Here is an 18,945-nt window from a genome sequence, read left to right as displayed (position 1 = left end):
GCTAAAACTTTCTTTGATATAATCTGGTATTATTACATCAATTAAAGTATATGTGAGCAACTTAAGTTTCTCAGATGTTGTCTGGTAGCAATTCTCATTATTCTTTTCCTTTGGCTATGCTCACTAGGGTTGCTAGAAGCTACATGTAGAGAACTTTTTTGCACATTTATGTTTAAACCTGCCCTGCTATCCTCAATTGGGATGATGACATTATTGCAGCCAGAGTGAAAATACTCACTCCTGGGCCTATTAAAAGTGTATGCTCCTGCTTTCCAATTTCCAGTTCTCCATAAGGACATTGGACCATGTCGAGCAGCAACGATAACAGGAACTCTTTCTAGAATCTCCCTGAATGACGATGAAGAGGAGAAGCCAGTAAGCCCAGAAGGAATGAGCTACTCAACATTGCCTGGGAATATAATTTCTAAAGTTATCATTCAGCAGTCAGGAGGCATGCATATGCCCATGAGCATGAGCGAACTGGCCAATCAGTGTCTAAAAAAGGACAACTCAGAATTGCGGCGGACTGTGTATTTATGTACGGATGACAACCTGAGAGGTGCAGATATGGACATGGTCCACCCTCAGGACCGAATGATGGAGAGTGATTATATTGTCATGCCCAGGGGCTCCATGAACACACAGGCATCTCTGAAGGATGACAGCAAGTTGAATATAGGCATGGACACTTTGCCTCATGAAAGGCTTTTGCACTACAAAGTTAATCCTGAATTTAGTATGAGCCCCAGTGTAATGGACCAGTTCAGTATGAGTTTAGATCAACATCTCCCTACCCAGGAACACATGCAGAACTTGTCTTTTGAACCCCGCACAGCAGTGAAGAATTTCATGGCTTCAGAATTGGATGATAGCACAGGACTAGCAAGGAGCGAAACTGGATCGACTATATCAATGAGTTCTTTGGAGGTCAGTAATATAGAAACTAAATGCATGTGTCATACTGTTCTAAGATTATTAAATAGAGATAGTCATGATTCTTGAACCTGACACGCCTATCTATCACACATACCAATGGAATATCTTGGCATGAGACCACATATAGGTAGTAATCAACATGCTTCTAGTAGGACACTGATTTGATGAGAGAGGCTTTGTAGACACAATCATATCAGTGTGGTCCATTAATATGTTCCAAATTCATGGAGGGCAGAATAATCAAGGTTGCCTACCATCTGAAGCCCAGAGGCACCAGACCACTGAACTATCAGTTTGGGTTAGTGAACTGTGGAAGCATTGTCCTCATGTGCTTCTTGGGGGCTTACCATAGGCATTTAGTTGGTCACGGGTGGGATGCTGCAGCAAATGAGTCTTTGGTATCATCCAGCAGGGCAAGAGAAAACAGCTGTAGGAAAAAGATTTAGATTTTCATTATCCGCATTTGGTGATTCTGCCCCCTTTGAGATTGGGACACACTGGTCTACATTTTTCATTTTAGCTATAGTAGATTCTTTTAATGCATAGCAGATTGGTTCACTACTTAATAATTGATTTAATGAGTCTGCTCCAGTACAGATGACCAATACAATTTAGGCTATCTGTGTGTCTGGAATAATTAGGGGAGTTGTCTGAAATTCACTACAGCAGTCATATTTTGTCCCTGTTAGGGCAAGTGTTGCTAGGTGGCAGTGATTTTCAGACAACACGCCTAATAATGTCAACACTTTGGCCTAGAGGACACAAAAAGAGGCCTAGAGGACACAAAAAGAGACTCACTATAGAATGCAGTTTTGTCCTCAGTGCCAAGGTCTACAAGCAAATAATGTCAGAAAGTGAATAAAACAAGTTGTCTCTTGAAATGGTGGTTCTGGGAACAAAATGGGTAAAAATGTCAAAGCTATTTTCTGGAGAGAATATGTCAGTACTTGGTGAAAAGTATGCTGATTTCTTGCTACTGTCATGTCAAGTAATTAATGATGGGTTGTTGCTTTGGCTACATTCAGAGGCAAGGGTTTCAGTTCTGACACATAGTAGTTTTATCATTTGTGGTACCTTGTGTTCTCATATTCCATTCCTTATGCCATGAGATGGTGGCAACCGGTTTGTGGGTTTAATCAGCCTTGTCTAGGTGTAAGCTTTAAAATTTTCAACAGAATGGTGTATGTTAGTGTTCTGCCTAGGTTGTGTGCTTCCAAGACTTGAGTGCCGTGTTCAAAAGCCACAATGATGTGAGAGGTGCTGCCAATTGGGGAGAGCCTGTGCAATAAAGCAGTGAAATAGATGAGCCAGTGATCTGTCTCATTAGAAGGCGGCTTCCTATGTTTTGTATCCCTCGTATTACCCAGTGATCCTGACCCTCAATTCCCAAGTATGGTATACCATTAAAAAGAGGTTGTAAAGGTTGTGAATGGTTTCTATAATGTTTAGTAACTTGAAGGGAAATACTGGTTTCCTGGTTGCTGGTTGACTGAGACTTTTAAAAACATTAATATCAATGTCAAATATAATTTTACATGTTTATAAACGTTACAGAGACTAATTCTCTGCACACTTATCTAGGAGTAAGGAACACTGAATAATGTAAAAGGGAATGGTTACTTTTTTCAAACACTAACTAAACTTAGGACCTTTTTGAGCACAAGTGTAGCAAATGGCTCTCAACTTTGCTGTATCCACAATGGCACTACAAGCACAAGAAAGGGGGATTTCTTGGTTAAGATCCTGTATATCAGTAGTTCTCAACCTGTTGGTCCCCAGGTGTTTTGGCCTACAACTCCCAGAAATCTCAACCAGTTTACCAACTGTTAGGATTTATGGGAGTTGAGGGCCAAAAGATCTGGGAACCCACAGGTTGAGAACCACTGCTGTAAAGAGATGAAATATTTACGCAGTAGCACAACATAGAAGGAAACAAAATTAAATGTAGTGTACAATTGGTCTGTACCCAAAGATTCCATATCTATGGATTAAATTTTCTGCATCATGAAAATATCCCCACAAGAAAATTCCAAAAAGCAAATGTTGATTTTGCCATTTTCTAGAAGTGACATCGTTTTCCAGCATCATTATATATAACAGAACTTCTTGAAGTTAAAGGCCAAAACATCTGGGGACTCACAGGTTGAGAACATATATGGTGGAATGAAAGATAGTAATGCTGACAATGGTGATAGCTGGGGGAAGAGGAAATAGAGAGATGGCCATTTCTTGCTTCCAAGGATGATTCAGAACTGGCAGCCTTCCCCTTTCTTCACCACCACCTCCTCTTTGCACAAAGGGCAAAAAAATAAAATAAAATAAAACTGCTTACATACCAGATCATCATGCAAGCAATAATAATTCTGTTGGATCTTGGCCTTAGATCAGGTCTACACAACTTAGCGTTTGTAAAGGACCAACAGCCCACCCCTCCTTCTGTGGGCCATCCTCCTCTCTGCGAAAGGGGAAGCTCTGCCTCGCACTGTTCCTATGCTGGGCAAGGCAGTTCTCCATAGCTATAGCTCTCAGTGGAGGGGAGGGGCAGGCCCCACAGCTCTTTCTGGCAGGCGTACGAGTGAGTGACCCTTCACCCACTAGTGCACTTGCTGGCAATAGCTAGGAGATCTCCCTCAACAGGCAGCCAGGCTGATAAAAAGCCTGGGCTTCTCCTTTTCTGGTCTGCCCTTCACATGGGCCAGCATAGGAAAAGCCCAGACCCACCCATGGGCTGCACAAAAGGCCTTTGCAAGCCACATCTGGATGTATGTTGTGCAGGCCAGCCTTAGACTCTTCACTAATTTCATTTCATTGAAATGAAACAAGTACTGTATACTGGTGGCCCATTCACACCACTTCTGGATCAGTTCATCACATCTGCAGGAATTTTCAGTTCTCTGAAAAGTGAGGTGCTTCCATTAGGCAGAATCCGCCATTAAACATGGCACTGAACAGATGCCAGAAAGCTCTGTTCCCCAATGTTCATTCTAATCATAACCTCTGCTATCATGATAGCTTTCTGCATAATTTACATTGCCATTTTATCATCACTTCCATGTAATTAATTAGTCATGTCAGTAAAGGGCACTTGTGTGATTTGTGGCTTCCACTCATCAATTTTAAAATCTGAAAATGCAATACCATGGATTGTTGAATGCATAATAAAAGCGAGGAAAGATTGCCAAGGTAATTAAGGGAATTGTTTAACTTCAAAATTACTTACTAAACTACCATAATACAAATAGACTTTCTAGTTGCCATTTTCAGTGGGGATTCTGATGAGTCTTACTTTTCTGGGCATGATTTATACTCAAAACATTTTCAGCTTCAACATGCAGAAATTGGGATATTGGAGCAATCAAATATTAGTTCAGAAAGGAATCTGATGAATTCTTAGTGCCTCTTCTTTGATCCTGTATTTTTGCTCCAAGCATCAAATAGACCTTGCTGAATTACCCCAGCTGCAGAAAATGTAGGTCAATTTTTATAACGATACTCTGTAATATGAGTCATTGGAAATACATTTCCATCCTGTCCTGATAAATGGTTCAATTGCACCCTAAGAACCATGAACAGAGGGAAGATAGACATTACTGCTATATGAAGTCAGATGCTATCACAATTCTCATGGTGCTGCCGGAAGACCATGCTAATATGGATAGACATATTTGGATTAACTTGACTGGCCTTATGTGTTGCTTCAGTGTAAAATACAATGCAGTCTTTCTGCAAATTGAATATATTTTGAACCCAACACAGGGGAAAGTCATGCTTCCCTCCTAGTGGGGTCTGGTGTAAGACCAGCTGCTTGGGTCTATTACAGAGTATCGGGATGGAAAAGTTAGATTTCTCCTCAAGTGGTGACATATTTAAGATCAGCTTGGATCTTGGGATTGGAGGGGAAAGTCAAGTATACCATAAGTTTATTTCCCAAGGTTTTTTCTTTTTAAAATTGAATGGGCAGAGACTACACTGGCCCATGGGATAAATCTGAATTCCTGATAGTTTTGGTTAAACTGTGAAAAAAGACAATGTGTGAAGAGGAATGAGAAATGGAAGGCTGTCTTTTACAAGACTATGGAACATAACAACATGGTAATATGACACTTCCCCCTCTCCCCAGTGTGATAGAGTCCCTATATGTGCCAAACATTTTTGGTAACAGCAGTAGTGAAGGGCATCAGATCTCTCAGAGATATCAGCAATGGCACTGTAGCTAACACATGTTAGTAATGCACAGAAGGAGGAAGTGGTATATCCTCCTTAAATGCCTTTTACCATGAAAATCCTATCATGAAACAGCCCAAAATGAAGCAAGAGCTTTCACCAGAAAATGTAACTCCAAGGAAGGATGGTGCTCAACAAGCTGCTAGAGCACAGCATAGGACAGCTATGAACAGCACTGTGACTAATGATGCAACTGAACTCAAGGTGAAAAGACAATCAGTTGCTGCAGTGCTTCGAGCTGAAAGGAAAGATTGGAGCTACACAATCAGAACATGGAAGCATGAATCAAGTGAACCTAGGCATGTAAATCAAGAAATGGGATGCATAAACATTGCAATACTTGGAATGAGCAAGCTGCCTTACATGCCTTTTATATAGGTCAACCTCTTGTATAGGTTGAGGGCAGGTTTGGGGGACAAAATTAAGGATTTTGATATGACTCTTGGATAGGTTGAGGGTTATTCCATGGAGAAGGGAAAATACCAATGCCACCTCAGGAGGGCAACCATTTGAACATGAACTTAAAATTTTTGAAAGTGATGTAGAAGCTGCGCTCGAAGCACTTGGGAGAAATAAATCACTAGGAATAGATTGTATACCATCAGAGCTGTATAAAGCAACTGAAGTCACTCAAATTTATTTAAAATCAATAATAATAATAATAATAATAATAATAATAATAACAACAACAACAACAACTTTATTTATGTTCTGCCCCATCTCCCTGAGGGGCCTCAGAGTGGCTCCCAAGGATACTCTATCCACAGATATGGAAAACAACTACAGACTGGAAATACTAAATGTAGATTCCAATCTTCAAGTTCAGTAGAACTCAATTATTTCCACAAATTATAGTCCTTTGACAGTAGGTTGAACAGAGGCAGTGGTTTCCTGGCATGCTACAATTAACACCAGTTAACGCTCCAGCCTAATGAGTGCACTCTCGGCCAGTTTATCACATCCCTTTCTGGTTCTTGGCCAAAGTCACACTGCATTTCAATAACTTGGTTCATATGGTTATCTACCCACCTTTACTTTGGACAGCATTTTCCCTCCTTTCTTTTTATCCCAAAATACATCTTTAAAACTGAACCTGCCACCTCATCAACATACTTAGTACTTGGGCAGAACGGTCACTTGGAAATTCATGTGCATTTTTTCATTGCATGTTTCCCCGATAAATGCATTTATTTATGCAATCAATTTAATTTACATATTTTCCATGTTGAGTAAAGTATTATTCATTCGCATTTCAAAATGTGCACAGTATGATCCCCATATCCACAGGGAATATGTTCCACATCTAACCCCTTCCCCCAGGTACTTGAAACCAAGGGTAATAGTAAAGATAAAGGTTTCCCCTTGACATTAAGTCTAGTCGTGTCCGACTCTGGGAGGTTGGTGCTCATCTCCATTTCGAAGCCAAAGAGCTGGTGTTGCCTGTAGACACCTCCAAGGTCATGTGGCTGGCATGACTGCATGGAGCGCCATTACCTTCCCACCAGAACAGTACCTATTAATCTACTCACATTTGCATGTTTTTGAACTGTTAGATTGGCAGAAGCTGGGGCTAAGAGTGGGAGATCACCCCACTTCCCAGATTTGAACCTGTAACCTTTTGGTCAGCAAGGTCAGCAGCTCAGGGGTTTAACCTACTGCGCCACCGGGGGTTCTGTAAGGGTAATAGTGAATCCTATTATTTTGAGTATACATGTGGTTGTCCGAAACATCAGGTCCATTCACTAGCAGAGAACTACAGTGGTTCATCAAAAAACCTGAGGTTTTGATGCTTGGAGTATGTTCATCTCTGCCTCACAAGGCTGGCAAGCCAAAATGAAGACTCAGTGAGAACAAGCCATTATTTTGCATTCCATCTGGTTTTAAGTATAAGTGTCAGTCAAACACAATATTCTATTGTCCATCAGCTGTAGTTTAACTAAAATCTTAGGAAGTTCTTCTGGCATGCCATCACAGCCCCGGTGTCTGTCTGTTTGTTTGCTTGTTTTTTTACAAGCTCGCTCTCATCTGGCCATTTTCCATCTCAACAGATTGAAGCTGGTTCAACTTCCTTGGCTTCAGAGAAAATCTCTTGGAGTGTACTTCTTCAGTTCAAAGTGTTCAGTTTTCCTGACAAAATCATTTTGCATCCTTTTGAACCGGGTTGTGCTTTGAAGGAGCACAAACAGACAACTGTTCTCATTTAAAGCAAATTACTTTAAGCAGTGACTTCCCACGTGTTTTTGATTCATAAATGAAAAGAGGGTGAACAGTCTGAAAGAAATGCAGATTTTTGCTAGGCGCTTCCAAATTAAGTACATATCTTTCTTTTAATGATGTAGGAAAGCGAACGAAGGTCTCCCCTCACTGCCTTTGTATTAAGGTACCCAGATATCCTCAGGGAAAAACAGTAGCTCATTCTTCTCAAAAGTGTTTTTTGGGCTCTATAGCCATGTTCTAGAAGCATTCTCTCCTGACGTTCACTTGCATCTATGGCAGGCATCCTCAGAGGTTGTGATGCTTCTAGAACATGGCCATACAGCCCGAAAAACCTACAACAACCCAGTGATTCCAGCCATGAAAGCCTTTGACAATATATGGGATGGTTGCTTCCCAAATGGCCTTATTCTTGCTGCTTCCTCCCCGAGGCACTATGTGCATCATTGGCCACATTACATTCAATAGCAAATCCATTTTTGTAATGTGCACCTTCTAAATTGAAGTGCACATTATATTTGAGTAAATACAGTAGTTTTGTCTATTATCAATGCAGTGTGCAAGGGACATAAAACAATTAGCCAGCTGCCCACACACACACACATAGGTGGATAGACCCTTTGCCTTTAAATATTTAGATGTTGCCCAGATCAATGTCTGAATGTAAATCAGTTATATGTCAAACTGCACCTGTTCTTCAGGGATTTGTAAATATGCTGAAAGGATAGGTTGTATATTTCTGGAAGTGAGGAATTGGGAGGTTTTTATAGAGATAAGATAGTTGATAGCAAATGCATTTGGGAATAGGGTTACATGAAGACATGAGGAGCACTTCAGAAATCCATTCTTAATTCATGCAATTACAATCAGAATCTGTTATTCAGGATAATCACACTCAGTATGAATGCCTTTGAGTCATTTACTTGTCCTCGATCATCAGTCCTCCTGCATTAGAGCCCTTTACCAGGATTGAAAGAATGCTTTTGCACAATTAGCTGGGAGTGGGATTAAAAGCATGGTTCCGTACACCTTTCATTATATGTCTTTTGATAAAGCAAACCTATTTAGCAAAGTATTTTTTCCGATGCTAATTAAAAGCTCCTGTTGGATTGCTTTCTGGTTAGCATGGTTGAAGGACTGGTTTTGAATAGATTAGTAATTATTCCTTGAATCTCCTTTCCTAATCACTCCTCAATGTCAGTTCCCATTTGCCATTGTCGAGTAGGATAACAGAGGGCCATAAATATTGATTTCTTCCTATAACTTTTTTTACTATAAACACTCATCAAAACAGCAGGGAATAATACAAGACTCTGAAATGGCAAACCAGAAGCACTTGATTAAGGACACTGTAGCCCTTAAAAGTCTCAATATAAATTTCCCTGTTCATTTTGAGAAAGCTGTGTCTTGACTGCATTCTGTTACAAAGGGAATAGATGATAGGGCGACACAGAGGACCCAGGAATGCAATACGTTGTCAATGATGCTATATAAATCCTATCTACATAATAAGGTAAAGGTTTTCCCTGACATTAAGTGTAGTCGTGTCATCTCCGTTTCTAAGCCGATGAGTCGGTGTTGTCCGTAGACACCTCCAAGGTCATGTGGCCAGCATGACTGCATGGAGCGCCATTACCTTCCCGCCAAGGCTCTACCTATTGATCTAAGTCAATGAATAATATGTGGAGCATTCAAATAAAAAGGCAAAGCGTCTGTGAAAGCATTTTATGACAAAAATCCACAATTTGATGGATGTTTATATTTATTTGTAACATTTTTAAAAGACTGACAGAACATAGATTTCCTGACTGCCATCATTCACCAGCTTTAGACTTTTACTGCTGCTTGTATCCCAAAGTAAAGTCTAAATCATTTCTAAAATATTAGTTTGTAGTCTCTTGTGTAAGCAGATAAGTGGAACTCTCCTATGTGGCACCAATAAGTTTTCAGTTGGTGTACCCCACCATATATATTTCAGACATGTAGTAAAGTAACTCGGTATAATAAAATAGCTAGATACCTTCCAGCCATCAAGAGGTGCAGTGTTTTTTATTCATGCCACATCACTCCACTATGCCTAGCCTATATTAGTGACTAATAGACTGCAAATCTTATATTCAGTCCACATAAGCTGTGTTCCCAAGAAAGGGATAGGCACATTAAAGGATATTTAAGTTGTAAGGAAGCAAATCACCTGTTCAAATGTGCTGTTAAATCTCTAAAAATGGCAAAAGAGGATAGATGGGTTTTTCCCCCCTTTAATTTTCTGAAGTGGAAAGGAAATCTCTTCCCGGGCTGAGATGCTGGATGTCAAGTTTAATCTCAGAGCAAATGATAAACTATTGCTAATCAGGATTTATATAAGCAGAAACATAGATACAAGCTCCACCAGAACATTGTATCTCTTGTTTCAATTAGCGCCTGCAATGCCTTGTGTGTCCTGACCACTGTCTTAACAGGTTTAATCAGGTTGCTGATTAGACTTGGGAACACAGTAGGCATCATCCAACCTGTTTTAGTTGAAGGAGAGGGATTGCATTAGTCATTGGGTGGGAGCTGCATCTTCGTGCTGCCAGCAGCTTAATGCAGGTTGGTTTACAAAAATTATCCTTCAGCGCTGTTCTATTTTCGTCCTCCAGCGAACAGAGTTCAAAGTTGTTCTGGAATTATACAGAGAAAGCTCTACATGATTAGTTCAATGCCAAATTGACTCAAAATGAATTATTGCTGCAGTCTTCCTTCCCGTGTGCTGTTTTCTTCATCTCACTTCTCCCCACCGCTGCGCCTGCTTTCAGCATATGGGGTTTTCAGCTTTGATCTGGGCTTTCTCACTATCATTTAACCTTCCACACAGCCCTGTATCCCAGAATATCAAGGCAGAAAATCCCACATTATCTGAGTGTGGACTCAGATAATCCAGTTCAAAGCAGATATTGTGGGATTTCCTGCCTTGGTATTCTGGTATATAGGGCTGTGTGGAAGGGCCCCTAGGAAACAGACAAGGTAGAAAAGTGATATCAGGCCATCTTCTCTCAATGTTGGAATATGAATAGATCTCACACACACCCCCTTTCCCTCAGTCTCATACAGCTTGAACAACCAGATATTGTAGTAAGTCTGTGTCCAGTTTTGTCTCCTACAAATCAACTAATGGTAATGTTCTCATCTGAAATTCAACCTAGCTACTGTTTTCTCACTTTCATGTCATTATTCTTAATGAACAGCTTGGGCACCAACTACCCTAATAGGTGCCTAATGACTGTCATTAATGGGTGTTTACTCATGTCTAATACTTCCCCTAGACTAAGATCTGGATAGCTCTTTTACCCTTTTGTTTCAGCTGCATTTTATTAATTCAGCCATTCGCTTATGTATCTGTTTGTGGCTACATTAGTCTTGACATTTTGCCTTTCTCAACCAGTGATTCTCTTTGCCTTTAGAGATGACTCAGGCTGTATTATGACCCCTTATTTATTAAATCATGTTTGGGGGGTGGGATGGGGGCTAGCATTTCTTTCATTTGCTTGCATCATTCAAAACACAAATTCTCTGGTGACTTCCCGGGCTTTCACTGCAGAGTACGATCACTTTTGCCTTTTATGTAGAACACTGTAAATGGGAGGAAAAATATATTTGAAAATGTTTAGAAAACAATAAAAAAAACCACAACAACAACCCACAAACAGCTTTTTTGACTATTGTAAAACTCTGGTGAGAAAATGGCTGGACTAATTAGAATCTTTGCAATTCAGGACTTTTTTCTTTATGTCAGGAGCAACTTGGGAAACTGCAAGTCGCTTCTGGCGTGAGAGAATTGGCCATCTGCAAAGATGTTGCCCAAGGAACTCCCTTATGTTTTGATGTTTTACCATCTTTGTGGGAGGCTTGTCTCATGTCCCCACATAGAGAGCTGGAGCTGACGGAGGGAGCTATCCACATTCTCCCCAGATTCGAACCTCCAACCTGTCGGTCTTCAGTCCTGCCAACACAAGGATTTAACCCACTGTGCCACTGGGGGCTCTGTTCAGGACTTCTCATATATATATCCTTGAGGGAAGATTTGGGGGCCAAAATTATGAATTTTGATATAGCATGTAGGTAAGTTGAAGATTCTTCCATGGAGAGAGGAAAGTGCCACCATTGCCTCAGAAGGCCAGCCATACCTGTTTGGCACTTCTGCTTCTCTGCCCAGGCATTCAAAAAGGCCGAACATGGGCAGATTGAATTGATCAATGCTTCTTTTACATTATCCTAGAAAGGACTGGGCTCTTTCCTTTCCCCACTCTACTCAAAGAAAGGGATGATTTTTTTTAAAAAAAATAGTTAAGGTACACTACTTATATTGACTCATGGATAAGCCTACCCAGATTTTTTTGGGGGGGGGAGGGGGAGTTTTAACAACAATGTATAGGCTTATACATGAGTAATTTTCATAAAATTTGCACACATTTGTTTTGCATAGAGAAAACATTTTGGTGAAATTCTTGCAATGGGAATAAAATAGTTAATACTATTTATTGCTTCCTCCAAGATCAACCTTAGTGAAGAATTACAACCCTATACTGTAACATGTGAAGAAACTCCAAGACTCCCAATACTGAACAATATAGACATGGTTCCTATTTTCACTAATAGACATATACAGTACTACTTTTTCTTAACATTGTCTAAATATTTCCCATGACAATTGTTAATGAAGGAGAAGGTTAGTTGGCTGTGTCAGCTTCCCTATGCTACCATCAAAATGCATGCCATACTGTGACAGTAATGACACTCCCAAACAACAGCTTCCCGAGTTGTGTTATTTTATGTAAGCTCTACTTCCTTTGAAAAAAGAAGCTGACATAAAATACTATTTTATGCAGAATTCAACTATAATAAAATTTGCCAAACTCAGGGGTGCTAGGTTGCCACCACCACTATTCACAAATGTTTAGGGATTCATGAATTTAACAAAAAATGGCTCCAGCTTTCCCCTAATGTAGGACAATTATTTAGGTTCTTTCGGTATTGTCTTACCTATTAATTTGTCTTGTTTTTCCTGTTAAAAATATACTGAAACCAAAATCACCCAAAATATTCAGCATTTTATTTGCAGCTGCTCCAGATATTGAATTTAGACATATCAATCAAATGTATGTCATCATTATCTAAAGCAGACTCAGATTTGTACATGCTTCCCTCACTTCTCATGCTTTCACTTCCCATTTCAACTCATCGTGGTTTATCAGATCTTAAATGGTGATTAATATTGATAATAAAACTTTATTTGTAACCTGTCCCATCTCCTCAGGGGGACTCGGGGCGGCAGGCCCATAGCCAGGATTTCGATTGGGGGGGGGGGCTGAGTTTGTTTCTGGGGGGGGGGCTGAGTCTGAGTGAAAGAGGGTCTACCCTAGCAAACCTTTTGTATTAGGGCTGGTCAATTCGTTTCGTTAATTCGTAATTCGTTAAAAAATTCGTTAATTTTTGAATTACGAAACGATTACAAAACTTATTTTTAAACCTGGAAGTGTTTTTAAATATCGAAATGGCAGGCGCCAAAAAATTTGGTATTTCCGTCCATTTCGGAAATACGTAAGATGGCCGCCTGGCTTGCTGGGAGCTCTCCTCTCTCGGCGCCGGCTGAACAAGCAAGAGGGCGGGTGAGAGGGCGAGCGGCGAGCGAGAGGGCGAGGGTGAGCAAGAGGGCGAGGGCGAGCAGCGAGCGAGAGGGCGAGTGAGAGGGCAAGCGGCGAGCGAGAGGGCGAGCGGCGAGCGAGAGGGCGAGTGAGAGGGCGAGCGAGAGGGCGAGCGAGAGGGCGAGGGCGAGCGGCGATTGAGAGGGTGAGCGAGAGGGCGAGCGAGAGGGCGAGAGGGAGGTCTCCTTCTCTTTCTTTCATTGGCTCAATGCTGTAGCATCCTGGGAGTTGTAGTTTGGCAGCCTGGGAAAAAGAGCCCCTCCTGGAAGGAACCCAACCTAGCAAGAGGGTGAGAGGGCGAGCGGCGAGCGAGCGGCGAGCGAGAGGGCCCGCCAGAGTGAGTGCCTGCCTTCCCTCAATAATAATTTCTCCTCCCTATTCTACTAAATTAATAATTAAATTTAAAAAATATTTTAAAAATATTGAAAAAAAAGGGCGCCATCTTTACAAAATGTTTTGTAAATATTTACGAAATTTCGTAAATACCGAACTTTTTTTTTTGGAAAATTTTGTAATTATTTTAAATATCGAAACAAAAAAACACCCCAATTACAAATCGATTTTAGAAACAAATTTTTGCGTTGTTACTCAGGCCTATTTTGTATCATTACCCCAATACCCCCATGCATATGGGATATATTGAGTATAGTGACCAGATCATGATATGAATAAACATAACAGTTTAAATAATGCACCAGTAAGGTCTTTTTGCTAACCACCATGAGAATTTCGGGGGGGGGGCTCAAGCCCCTCAATCCCCCCCCCCCCCGGCTACATGCCTGTGGGGTGGTTTCCAACACAAAAATGACAAATATTCAATGCCAAAGATGAACAATAACCAATAAACAGCCAAACTAAAACCAGTAAACAAAACAATTTATTTATTTATCATATCAGAAGCAAACTACGGGTACTGTTGTAATGTCTTTTAAAGCACAACAAAGTTTTAAAACTTGGCATTATGCTAAATGTCCTTTGATAAGCAGCTGTAGTGCCTCCAAACAGTATAAGAACTTATAACAACAAAAGAAGATATTCAAATAGTTAAATAGAATGTAATCAATCCAAATCAATCCAACATACACCCACATAATAAGGATCTAGTAAAGCTAAAATACTTTACAATTATTAAATAAGGACTGCAGCTCAACAAGCCATGGTAAGTCAGCCTGCTTAACTTTAGCTTCAGCTTATTAGAACAAGTAACTTGATAAACAAAGGCTTGCCGTCAGTTTGCCTCATTAAGTCATAGCTAAAGCTAATGACGAATTGCCCCAGTTTGGTCATAACACTGTTAGTCAAAAAGTTTTTAATTCCTTGAACTACCATATCAACCCAAGGCTCAACAGATTTGCTTACATAATAACATACTATAGTTTATTGTTAGTCTTAATTCATCTGGTCTAAATCCTTGAGTCAATGGCTGAATAAGTCAAGATTTATTCAGAGTTAACAATATGCTATCCTCTATGTGTCATTGAATGGCAGCTGACAGCATTTCTCACCATTATGTATAATGACCAGGAGTGTTGGGAGTTGCAGCCCAAGAACATCTCAGAGGCCAGATGATTCAACCCACGCTTAGTAAATTCTATTAATTCGCTGTGTCTAATTTAGACAAATGCACTCAAAAAACACCCAACTCAACCATCACTATCGTCGGCCCTACTTGTAGCTTTTTAGAAATTATTGAGGGTTGTCATTAAGTGGGTTCATTAGTAGTTCTCCCTTCAAGTGGTAAAGTGAAGGAGCACTCGGCCTCTAGAGCTTATTTGTAGGTTAATCATATAACAACATTCAATGCGATTCTCACTCTAACATCAAACTATTGCAGTTCATATCCTCAGAAAATAAGCTTTCCCCAGTGAGGGCATGTTGGGTCATTTTGGGACAAATAGTGTATTTTCTTCAATGCATGACAACAACTGTGCAATTGGGGCCCATAATCTCACCACATCTTTCCAAACTCCTACCTCCAAAATAGGCATGTAGCCAGGGGAAGCTTGGGAGGCTTCACCCCCCCCCCCCCCGAAATTCTTACTGGTACATTATTTAAACTGTTATGTTTATTCATATCATGATCTGATCACCATGCTCAATATATCCCATATGCATGGAGGTATTGGGATAACGATACAAAAGGTTTGCTAGGGTAGACCCTCTTTCACGAACTCAGCCCCCCCCCCCCCCCCCGAATCAAACTCAGCTCCCCCCGAAACAAAATCCTGGCTACGGGCCTGCTCCAAAACCAAAACCAGAATAACATCACATCCCTCCCAGATCAGCAGACTGTGCGGCTACTGAATAGCTGGACAAGAGCAAATATTAGCACCATTCACCATTGAATTCGATCCTTTCCAGTGCAACAAAATGAGCCTGCATAAGCTCCTATTGGGTGGGGGGAGTTGTTGCCCAGTATCACCTTTTTCTTGTGCAAACCCAATTTATTTAGAGGGGAAGGTCTGGAATCCTGCAACAAAGGATTGGCTGTTCCACTGCTTTCTTTTCATAAACAGTTGTCTTATTGGGTGCAACTACAAAAGCCAAAATACACAGACTTGGCTTTACTTTGCTGCCGAATTAAATGGGTATCTTCATACTGGCTCGTGTTGGGTTGCAACTTGCAACATTTACCCTGGCTATGCTTTCTGAGTCATAGCATCTAGAGAACGGTGCACTTCATCTGCTGCATTCCAGCCATGGCCTTTATCTAAACATATTGCACTGCAGTGAAGTTGGCGCAGAATGAAAGTTACCTCATTTTTACTGTAAAGCTTAAGCAGACACTGGTGGTTTGGGGGCACATAAGCCTAATCACCCTTTTCTCCACATACATCATGGAATGCCTCGGGACTCATGTGTTGCTCATAAGCTGAAGCAGGACAAAATTAATCCTGACCACTTTGTGGTCCATGTCCTTAAGCTCAGATTTCAGCTGACCTCATCTTTACACATTTAATTGAATGACAGCTGTCACTTAATTAAAAAAATGTATTGTTGTGTGATAGTTCTTTAATGACAGTGTTAATTACTTACTTAATTGTTGAATCAGCTGTTTACTTTCTATGGCCATAAAGCCAGATCTGATGGATATTGTTCCCACATCAAATCACTATCTTGTAAAATCATATTCTTCTTTTATTCAACTTTCTTCAGTTACCCCAACTCTCACCTGAATTTGGTGGACTGTTTTTAAATGTTCTCTCTAGTCAATCAAAAAAGAGAGAGAATAAAACTCAGGCTTTGCTTTTCGAGTGATGTTTTTTATAACTCAGTTGCTTAAATCCGATATTTACTGACCTGGGAGGACACCATGCTGAACTTCACTAAACATAATCAATAGGACTGCAGTATAAAATTGCATACCTGTGAATACTGGAGAGCAATGGGATAGTGAAACTAGGGTTTGTAAAAAGAAAGGTCCAGGGTTTTCAGGTTTTTTCCCCACGTGTGATTTTATAGGAGACAATCATATCCATAACTCGTCTGCTATTCCCCTCACAGTAATTATCTGGGGTGGGGATTAATGCTCACGACTATGGTTTATGATTATGAGTTATTCCTACTTTTATTCAAAGTAGTTTGGAATACATGACTGGTCTATTAAGACCCATTAACTTTACCATCTTCTAGTGGTGATAAAAACCACTACAGCAAATTTGTGGATGTAGATCAATGCATCTACCTGCCTTTTGAACTCTCTTTGAGAGTGTGACTAGGGAAACTGTTACAGGGAGTACTTGTGAATTTCAGAAATTATTTTGAATATCACTATTGGAGAGTAAGTACAGCAAAATTCAATAGTGTTTACTGTTGAGTAGGTCTCAAGGAGTAAGTAATTTTCTGACAGCATTATAATGGAGCTTTGATTGAATTGTTCCCAAACAAAACACACAGGGGCAAGTATTTATGTGTTTATTTCATTGTGGTTTGCTGCCAGTGAAAGGGAGGTTAGCAATTATGGTTCCTTGCAGAAATATTCACACAAATCCTCTTGCTTTTGGCACATTTTGTTGTGTTGCAGCCTAGAACTGAAATGAACTTTGTTGCAATTGCTACCACCAAATGTACACAAGATACTGGACACTGTAAAGCAGTGGTTCTCAACCCATGGGTCCCCAAGTAACTTGGCCTACAACTCCCAGAAATCCCAGACAGTTTGCCAGCTGTTAGGATTTCTGGAAGTTGAAGGCCAAAACATCTAGGGACTCACCGGTTGAGAACCACTGTTGTAAAGAGATGAAATTGTTACACAGTAGCACAACATTGAAGGGGGGGGGGATTAAATGCAGTGTACAATTGGTCTGTACCCAAGGATTCCATCTCCATGGATTAAATTCTCTGCATCATGAAAATATCCAGCTCTCTGCAAGAAAATTCCAAAAGCAAATGTTGATTTTGCTATTTTCTAGAAGTGACATCATTTTACGACATCATTGTTTATAACAGGACTTAGCATCCATGGATTTTGGTATTCATTGGGAATCCTGGAACCAAATATCCAGGACCGATTATATCTTGTATACACAAGTGCTAACAAAACAATTGTTTACAGTTCACTCTCTACTTTTTTCAATATTGTTCCTATTTACAAATGGTTTGCTACATATCCACTTGCTATCCAAGCTACTGTAGGGAACTCAACTTAGAATAAAAATGTTTAAATAAATAAAAGAAACTTTACCAGAGAAGAATATATTTTTTTCTAGAGTGCCTATGTTTTATTTTAAAAGTGTCCAACATCTTTTGGAGGGCCTGCTTCTCCTGATTTCTTTCAAATACCTCCACCCCAGCCTTATGTTGTGTTGTTTTCATCAGATGAATTGTCATTTCTTGCTATGCTTTGTGTTCATAAGTTATAAAATGGACCAGAATTTTCTAAGTAGTATATGTGTGATATTATGCAGGTAGAATTCTAAACGTACTGTTAGTCTTCAAGCTGCTTTGGTTCCTATTTGCTCTCATTAATATTTACATCCAGCTATATGCTTATAGGAAATTTCATCTGGGAGACAACTGTGGCCACACAGTTGTCTCCCATACCACATCATTTACTTATCAGTCTCTCCTATAGCCCTGTCCACCCATGCACAGAAGTCCTACATTTGTGTCCCCCAAAACATGATTGAAATCTGTACATGGGTCATGTTTAGCCAACAGTGAAAGGCTTCCTTGTCAGATGATACCCAGTGCTGTGTGCTATGTATGGGCAACAATGATCAGGTTTCTATGGTTGGTTTAATTTGAAAATTGTCTCACCTCCTAGTAAGACAGGTGGAAAATCCTCATGCATTTCTTATACGTTTTGTAAAAATTTACCTTTGATTCAAAAGCATGTCTGAATTTTTAGAATACCCCAGTTCAGAAGGATTACCATGACAAGGTGATGCCCAAAGCCATGCTAACTTTGTCAATTTTACTAAATTCTGAGCACCCATTGTATAGAGGTGAGAGTGGTTCTTTGTTTTGTTTTTGTTTTTCTTGTTTCTGTTGTTTTTGTCAGATCAGTGCACAATGGGAAAGCAGATGGTTCCACTAAACACTGAATAGGATTTATGCCTGTTCACACTCACATTAGATCTGTTTAAATCAATGGGATCTAAATAGGTTGATTACGTCCGGATCCTCCCCAATGTTCCATGAAAGGTTAAACTAAAAATACTATGAAGGATGTAACTCTGTTACTTAACTCTGTGAAATAAATACTGTTTCTTTCATCCAAACTAATATGCAATTGTTTGTGTTTTTTTCTCTCCTGATGCTTAATAGAGAAGAAAATCACGTTATTCTGACCTCGACTTTGAAGTAAGTTTCCCTATATTATTTCTACTTACTTTAGCTTTTACCTAATTTAAAGCAAGGTGAAGTTGAAGAAGTCTTTTTAAGATAG

At 40.1% G+C, this 18,945-nt stretch overlaps 1 protein-coding gene across 5 annotated transcripts in view; it reads left to right on the top strand.

Moving 5' to 3' along the window:
* ADGRB3 (adhesion G protein-coupled receptor B3) overlaps nucleotides 1-18,945 on the top strand; it is a 596,417-nt gene that overhangs the window by 560,762 nt on the left and 16,710 nt on the right. For all 5 annotated transcript variants that reach the window (XM_060752829.2, XM_060752830.2, XM_060752828.2 and 2 more), the window contains 2 exons: nucleotides 284-927; nucleotides 18,825-18,860. In XM_060752829.2, coding sequence (XP_060608812.2) covers nucleotides 284-927; nucleotides 18,825-18,860 — 680 coding nt within the window. The remainder of the gene's footprint in view (nucleotides 1-283; nucleotides 928-18,824; nucleotides 18,861-18,945) is intronic.

The sequence above is a fragment of the Anolis sagrei genome, chromosome 1 (assembly GCF_037176765.1).
Source record: "Anolis sagrei isolate rAnoSag1 chromosome 1, rAnoSag1.mat, whole genome shotgun sequence".
In the NCBI taxonomy this organism is placed as follows: Eukaryota; Metazoa; Chordata; class Lepidosauria; order Squamata; family Dactyloidae; genus Anolis; species Anolis sagrei.
Note: the sequence above shows the minus strand (reverse complement) of the source record. Positions and strands in the feature narration are given on the sequence as shown.